The sequence below is a fragment of the Gymnoscopelus microlampas genome (genome assembly GCF_963454915.1).
Source record: "Gymnoscopelus microlampas genome assembly, chromosome: 3".
NCBI lineage: Eukaryota > Metazoa > Chordata > Actinopteri > Myctophiformes > Myctophidae > Gymnoscopelus > Gymnoscopelus microlampas.
Genome location: NC_139940.1, coordinates 10,230,215 through 10,238,349, shown reverse-complemented (window position 1 = coordinate 10,238,349; position 8,135 = coordinate 10,230,215). Strand labels below are relative to the sequence as shown.

General features: G+C 40.9%; 1 protein-coding gene across 1 annotated transcript in view; it reads right to left on the bottom strand.

Annotated features, from left to right (window-relative positions):
- Positions 1 to 767: 767 nt before the first annotated feature.
- tmc4 (transmembrane channel-like 4) overlaps positions 768 to 8,135 on the bottom strand; it is a 12,390-nt gene continuing 5,022 nt past the window's right edge. The window contains exons 6-14 of the mRNA XM_084053368.1: positions 7,505 to 7,663; positions 6,334 to 6,491; positions 5,791 to 5,917; positions 5,058 to 5,155; positions 4,420 to 4,603; positions 3,243 to 3,373; positions 2,501 to 2,656; positions 1,434 to 1,512; positions 768 to 886 (exon numbers count right to left, since the gene is read on the bottom strand). Of these exons, the coding sequence (XP_083909494.1) occupies positions 794 to 886; positions 1,434 to 1,512; positions 2,501 to 2,656; positions 3,243 to 3,373; positions 4,420 to 4,603; positions 5,058 to 5,155; positions 5,791 to 5,917; positions 6,334 to 6,491; positions 7,505 to 7,663 (1,185 nt within the window). The 3' untranslated portion in view covers positions 768 to 793. The remainder of the gene's footprint in view (positions 887 to 1,433; positions 1,513 to 2,500; positions 2,657 to 3,242; positions 3,374 to 4,419; positions 4,604 to 5,057; positions 5,156 to 5,790; positions 5,918 to 6,333; positions 6,492 to 7,504; positions 7,664 to 8,135) is intronic.

Here is an 8,135-nt window from a genome sequence, read left to right as displayed (position 1 = left end):
CCTTCAACTGGGACCTGGACCCAAATGGAAGTTGGGGTCTGTCTGGGTTTCATTCTACCGTCTCTGCTGAGTACTCTCGCCGAAACCAAACGTAAACATGACACATTTTGACACTTATATCATCACGGCGCTAGAGGGCGCAATACTACATTTTATTATGGCTTCGAGGTTCCAAGTGATTTTATGACATGTTTTACCCATTATACCTCTCTATGGTTTTACCACCGCTTTGTTTACAAAACATACGACTGGAAAATGAAACCAACAGGAATCACACATTTTCTGACAAACATTTACTTCATATATGGTTTTATATCGTTTATTCTCTCCGAGTAGAATACATTGGAAACAGAGTTATTCTGAAAATACATTTATTTCCCTTTGAATTGAGTAGCTATTATAAAAACAGAAAATAATTCTATCACAGCTCAAGAAAGCTATTATTTAAATAAAGTAAAATACATTCATTTATTCTACTCTTTGGCACATGTGTAAAGCCTAAAAAAAATATATATAAGAAGCATATATTATTACAATGTATACAATAGGACAATATAAGCCATTTTGTTAGTAGGCCTATTAGTTTACATTCATCACCCTTTGGCCACAGTTTGAGGCAAAAACATATACAATAATAACATCTGTGGAAGTCATCAATGCATAGGACCACAATGGAAACAAGTCCCCAGGACTTTTTTGTGTTATCCTTTTAGCTCAAATGTCTGACTGCTATTCAATCAATCAATCAATCAATCAATCAATCAATCAATCAATCAATCACGGTCACTGTAGATCAGTCCCACGGCTCCGTTTGGCCTTTTGTAATTCCAAGCTTCCGAGTGAGCTCCTCAATCTGCTTGACGAGGAACTGCTTATCCCGACCCTCCTGTTATTAACAATAACCACACACATCCAAAACTACATGAATGACACTCAATGGTGGAAAGTAACTAAGTACAATTTACTCAAGTACACTTTTGAGGTACTTTACTGGAGTATTTCCAATTTTCAATACTTTTACTTCTATGCCACTAAATCTCAGGAGGCAAATATTAGTATAACTACAAAACATATTAACCACTTCAGCCCTATTTAAACTTTGGCTATTTTCAAAATATTTTAATACATTTTATATATGATACCTTGTGAAACGGGACATTCTGCATAATGAGGACTTTTACTTTTGGTACTTTAAGTATATTTATTTTTGAGAAAATGTAGTGCTTTTTCCACCACTGATTAAACTGCACTGGTAAAATATTAGCAAGCAGCACAAGGTCCTGCTAGTAATACTGTACATTCTGACTCTTCAGACTGTGTAATAATACAAATGAATAAAATAATATAATGGGCCTATCAAAACACTGCTTCAACTATATACTCTTTATATACAGTATATAATATCATATAATATTCAAATGCCCATGACTTACCAGTTTAAGTTGATTTTTTAGTAAGGCGACACTTTTTCCATAGACAGCAGCTAAGGCGATGAAGTAAAACATCAACACACTGTTGAGGAATGGAGATGTTTAGAACATAAGCTGGGCAATACAGAAAAAAGTGATAATTATGGCTGATTAACATAAGCTAGGCAATACAGAAAAAAGTGATAATTATGGCTGATTAACATAAGCTAGGCAATACAGAAACAGTGATAATTATGGCTGATTAACATAAGCTAGGCAATACAGAAACAGTGATAATTATGGCTGATTAACATAAGCTAGGCAATACAGAAACAGTGATAATTATGGCTGATTAACATAAGCTAGGCAATACAGAGACAGTGATAATTATGGCTGATTAACATAAGCTGGGCAATACAGAGACAGTGATAGTTATGGCTGATTAACATAAGCTGGGCAATACAGAGACAGTGATAGTTATGGCTGATTAACATAAGCTGGGCAATACAGAGACAGTGATAGTTATGGTTGATTTAAGGCCGATATACTTGGTCCAACAACTGTGTCACATGCCAAAAATAGCTGATCTACGAGCTCACACTGCATCGCAGATTTTATATATATACATATATAGAGAGAGATAGAGAGATAGATAGAGAAAGAAGAGAGCTAGAGAGATAAATAGATAGATACAGTAGATGGATAGATGGATAGATGGATAGATGGATAGATGGATAGATGGATAGATGGATAGATAGATAAATAGATGGATGGATAAACTTGTTACTTTTCGTAAAATGGAATAAAGAACCTGTGTTCCAATGGTAGTTATTATTTAGTCACAAGCTCTTGTTAATACTTTCAATACGTTCAATATTCATAAAACACACAGAAAGACTTGACCACTTTCCACTTTCACACGTGAGCTTGTAGATCGGCTATTTTTACTACTTTACTATAGTATGACGAAGAAGGGCATTCATTTATGAAAAAAACATTAAAAGCTTTGAAATATGGAGATACCAGGTTTCTGCCTGACAGCAGTAATATATATATACATATGTGGTATGCGCTCTTAATCTTATACTCACAAAAAGAACAAGCACAGAGGAATGGAGAAGGCCTGTGAGCCGATGGCGAAGAGAAACTGTTGGGTGGTTTTTGACAGATTGTAGAAGGAGGTCGGGACGATGGCCCACATGGTAGGGAAAAAACGGAACGGCCCACAGCTCATGGATGGGTGGATCCTGGGGAGGACAAGACAAACGGCTTTTAATTCAACAATTAGTGTACAAAAACCTCAAATAGTGCAAAAATTATTACATTTGACTATATGTGGTATTAAAGGCGGTGGCAGGCTAGAGGTTGTTGCCCAACTGGGGTAGGAATGTAATTAATCTCTCACAGAAAGTGTCCTTCAGCAAGGCATTTATAACTCCCAACTGCTGGAGTGGAGCTGCTCAAAGGCCAACAGTACAAGACAATGATCATGCTGGTCAGCTCCCAGGGGTGAATGTTTCCCCATGCAAGATATAGAAAGAAATTGCCATTTTCTCCTTTCTTTCTTTCACCTACCTACCTTTCTTTCACCATGTTGTTGCAGGAGGCCTCTGCTTTATAATGTTTTAATACCTATAAACACATTTATCGTCCAATGGCATTGCGAGGATAAACAGAAGGATCGATTGACTATGTAAATGTGGTCTCTAAAAATATTATATTTATTTTAAATAGCTGAAAGTTATGTCGTAATATTACAACTGAGGGCCTTACAGTTATGTATGAATGTGGCTGGGCTACAACTGAGCTAGCCGTTGTGGGCCAAACACTCACTCAGCCATACTGTAGATCATGACAGCAACAGCGAGGATCCACCCAAACAGCAATACGACCAGGAAGAAGAAAGCTGAGGTGGTGGATCGGAACGTCTTCACTGCAGGACGGCAGTTATTAAACAGAGTGATCTGTACAGTGAAGAAGGAAGGAGTTAACCGTCAACTGTGTCCCAATTCAGGGGCTGCGCACTTGAACCTACATATAAAGCCTGATTATATTCACAGAGGCACCCCAAGGCCTGTCCCGTGTGTGTGTGTGTGTGTGTGTGTGTGTGTGTGTGTGTGTGTGTGTGTGTGTGTGTGTGTGTGTGTGTGTGTGTGTGTGTGTGTGTGTGTGTGTGTGTGTGTGTGTGTGTGTGTGTGTGTGTGTGTGTGTGTGTGTGTGTGTGTGTGTGTACACATTTACTGTAAGGACTACCATCTCCTTACTTCTTGTATAATTACTGTTTCATTTTCTGGGCCTACTGCTGACACCACTGTCAGGGAATGACTGATGTACTAACATTTATGGCTGTGATTATTGGTGATGCAACATCTGACGGGAACACTGACCTAGGAAAAAAGTATGTGGTCATTGACTAATGACTAATGACAGAGGGACATTTGTGTTTTTGTTCTGTAGTATTTTACTGTATTTCCTTTTTTTAAAGACTTTTCTGTGATAAACGGAGGTCTGTATTCGTTTTATTTCAATTTTTTTGCAAAAGAGTAATTATTGTTAAGATATATCTGCTTCTGGTGGTACTCTGGGGAAGGCCAGTAGTATTGTTTATCCTGAATCCTTTGCAGCAAAATGGGATTATTCTGTGATTTCTTTTTATAGTGGTCATTAGTCTGTCAACATAGTTGCAATGTAAAAATGAGACTCTACACAGATGAACTAAACACCTTTCAGCACCATGGACAGCAAACCTGGTGGTCATGCCTGAGAACTAAATGTTTTCAGTGCCTAATGAGTGGACAGTTCTGTGTTGGGTTTGGGTCTGCTGACCATAGATATAGAAACCTAGATACATACCTTATTGGCCTCTGCAGTTCATTGGAGAAACCTGTATCGTGGGCACCATTTTGTGCGCTTTCCCCACAATTACAGAAAACAGAAAATACACTAGCATAGAGCCCTGCGGGACTCCGGTCAACCATATAGGGTTTCAGTGGTTAACCATTATCTTCACCTTCTTGCAGTAGAAGAGGAGGATGAACTTCATGGTGTTGATGAATGGCAGCAGGGGGCAGAAGAGAGCACCCGTCCAGACCACCGTCTGACCGTAGACAAGGCCCAGCACGTTGGGAGGAACCAGGAACTCCTGACGACCAACCCACTGGACCAGTCTGTTGGAACAATTGTCCACCACCATCCTGACACACACAGGCACACAACCATACAACTGTAATAACACTGACATGCAATTACATTACATTCACGAGTACAGACCACGCCTTCAAATCAAACATTGTTTAACGTTCTTTATTTAGAAAATAAATTAAACATTACATACTATTAGTAATTTAAAATCTATATACCCTATATACTTCCTTGACCGGGGTCACCCAGGGGTCTATCCTTGTGCCACTCCTTTTTCTACCCTTTAGACAAAATGTTACCCCCCTATCACTGCCACAGCTGTGTTTCAGCAACAGTTAATTGTTCTTAAACACTTAAACCCTAAATACGGTAAATATCTTTGCCCAAAGTAGCTGATCTACAAGCTCAAGTTATGAGCTTGTAGATCGGCTATCTGGGGGGTGAGGGATGTTCCCTTCAAAACAGGGATACTTTAAATCAAAGATGATAAAGAGGTGTGTATTGTACCTGCGCGGGAACTCTATCAGGACGAGCATAGCGATGGTGATGAGGAGGTCAAACAATGCAAGCTTGTACATCTCCTGGCCCACACTAGTTTCCCAGCACTGCAACACATGCACGCACACGCACGCACGCACGCACGCACGCACGCACGCACGCACGCACGCACTCACGCACGCACGCACACACACACACACACACACACACACACACACACACACACACACACACACACACACACACACACACACACACACACACACACACACACACACACACACACACACACACACACACAAGCCACAGTAGAATCAGTATAATATAATTTCATCATCAATATTGTAACTAATTGATTGCAAGGTATAGAATGGTCAGAGACGTTGACCATTGGAAATGTGCTGTAGGAACCCATGGCTTACTGGAAGACGTCATCACTGCTCTACAATATATCCCTAATATCCCTATCATGTATCACACACACATATGATCACACACTGTAAAACAGAAAGATCAGTTAACCACTTTGGCCCTAAATAGGAGGAGCCAATCTACAAGCTCACAAGGGGGCAGGGGGTCACCAGCTAAGTAGACTGAAAGAGCGAGCCCAATCGATGGTCTTGAAGGGCGGATCCAAACCCAGGCGCTGGATTCCTGCGCCGCTTCCTATTGCTTCACCAATCTATGTCCCCGCCTCCCCTCCCCTTTCAGGACAGTTAGTTGTTAGTTGCCGTCTAATTACCGGATATTCCTCATGGTTGTATTGGCAGAGTTTACACTTATCGTCATTCACATGACCAGCACAGGTGACCTGACCCCACAGGGTGATGAGGAGAACCCCAAGGCTGACCATACGCAGGAACACTGACCTGACAGGAGACACAGAGAGAATGTCATTGATATGGTGGAGAGACTTATTTACATTTGGCTTACGGTAGATTTTCGGTGATTGTCTGGTTTCTGTCATGATTTATTATTTTCTTTTCGTTTGAAGAGATATGTTCTTCTATGAGGTTTGTTTATCTCAGCTTTGCAAATTATTTATTATCTTATGTGTTGTGTTAGATCACAAGATCAGTTATATGCAAATAACCTAAACTCAAATGCACATATGCACATATGCACAGTCGCACGCACGCACGCACACACGCACGCAGCGCAGCGCGCGCATACACCACACACCACACACACACACACACACACACACACACACACACACACACACACACACACACACACACACACACACACACACACACAAATGCACACATGCACGCACACACACCTTAACAGTGCCAATATGACAGTGGTGCTGGGGGAGTATTTCTCCAGCAGAGCGATCTGGTCACAGAGCAAAGGCACTATGAAGTTTCCAGCGGTGATGACTATGGAAGGCAGGTACTCAAAAAACAATCCCAGAAATCCCTCCTCTCCGCTCTTACTCTGTATGGCAAAGATGGGTCAAAGGTCAAACTTCAAACAACTGTTACACCCACAAACATTACAAATTTCATCAAGGCAGTTGCTGGATCAATGGAAGACAATCATAAAAGATTAAAAGAACACGCTGTGTAGCTCCCTTAACCCATTGAAGTTGAGACCTGAAGCCGATTCTACATGTCTCCTAAATCTCAACAGTATTCTGAAAAACGAATGTTTCTATATCAGTGGCGCTCAATCTTTTTCATGTCAAGGACCCCCAAAATGATATGTATTTGGCCGCGGACCCCCATCATGATATTTTGTTCCAGGGACCCCCAGAAGCAAAGATTTGAGTTAAAAATGTTCGCTTTAAAAATATATATATTCAAAGATTTGCACACATTTTCACGATTTTTCTAAATAGCAGATCTACAAGCTCGTAGCGCGGCACTCGGTGCCGCGCTATGAGCTTGTATATCTGCTATTTTTGAATAGCCAAAAGTGTAAAATAATGCTTTTTAGCTCAAATCAAAAAATGACACAATTCCAGGTCTTAATGGGTTCATGTAAGTGCAGTAGAGACCTTTCAAGCCAATATATTGCACCTAACCACTTGAACCCTAGCATTCCATGGGAGGGAAAGTTCATCGAAAATAGCAGATCTACAATATAGATCTACATATAGCCAAGCTGATCTTGCAGATTGGCTAGTTTCGGCGAAGAGATTTGGTGTAGAAGGGAAAAAGCGTAGGCCAAGTACAGAGCCAACTCAGGTCAAGTTACTAAGTACAGATAGAGTGTTTACGTGAGCTACAGTCTGTGGACCTTTTTCGTATCTTTTATAAAGGTCAAACTTCCTCAAACGTTTATTAACAAACACAAAGGCCTTAAAGCCTGGTAATGCAGAGTCTGACGGTCTGACCTATACGTACTGTGGACATTACATGGTACATGTGACATACATGTACCAGAGGTAGTGTAACATTATACACAGTATGCACACATCCACATCATGACTGGGTGTAGTGGCTGACCTGGCTGAAGACGGTGGCCTCGGTGATCACGAAGAAGGCCACCGCTATGAGGCCAAGCGTCACCAGAGTCAGGACGAAACGCAGGGAATACAGAAAGACCTTACGACACAACGTCAGAGAGGCCGCCTCTCTCTTTATCCTCTCCTCCTCTAGGTCCACCTAATGGAGGGAGAGGGAGAGGGAGAGAAAGGGGAGGGAAGGTGGGGAGGGGCAGATATTTCCTCATTCCCAGTTTACTATTAACAGTTCATAATATCAAACTTACATGAATCAAACTAAGCGATGTCCTGACCTAAACACTCATTTTGTGCATAGTATATTTCTGTATTTATGTGTGTTTATGTGCATTTGTACATTAGACACTGTTCTCTGACCTGTAGCTGATAGTGGATGTTAAATAGACACTGTTCTCTGACCTGTAGCTGATAGTGGATGTTAAATAGACACTGTTCTCTGACCTGTAGCTGATAGTGGACGTTAAACACTGTTCTATGACCTGTAGCTGATAGTGGATGTTAAATAGACACTGTTCTCTGACCTGTAGCTGATAGTGGATGTTAAATAGACACTGTTCTCTGACCTGTAGCTGATAGTGAATGTTAAACAGACACTGTTCTCTGACCTGTAGCTG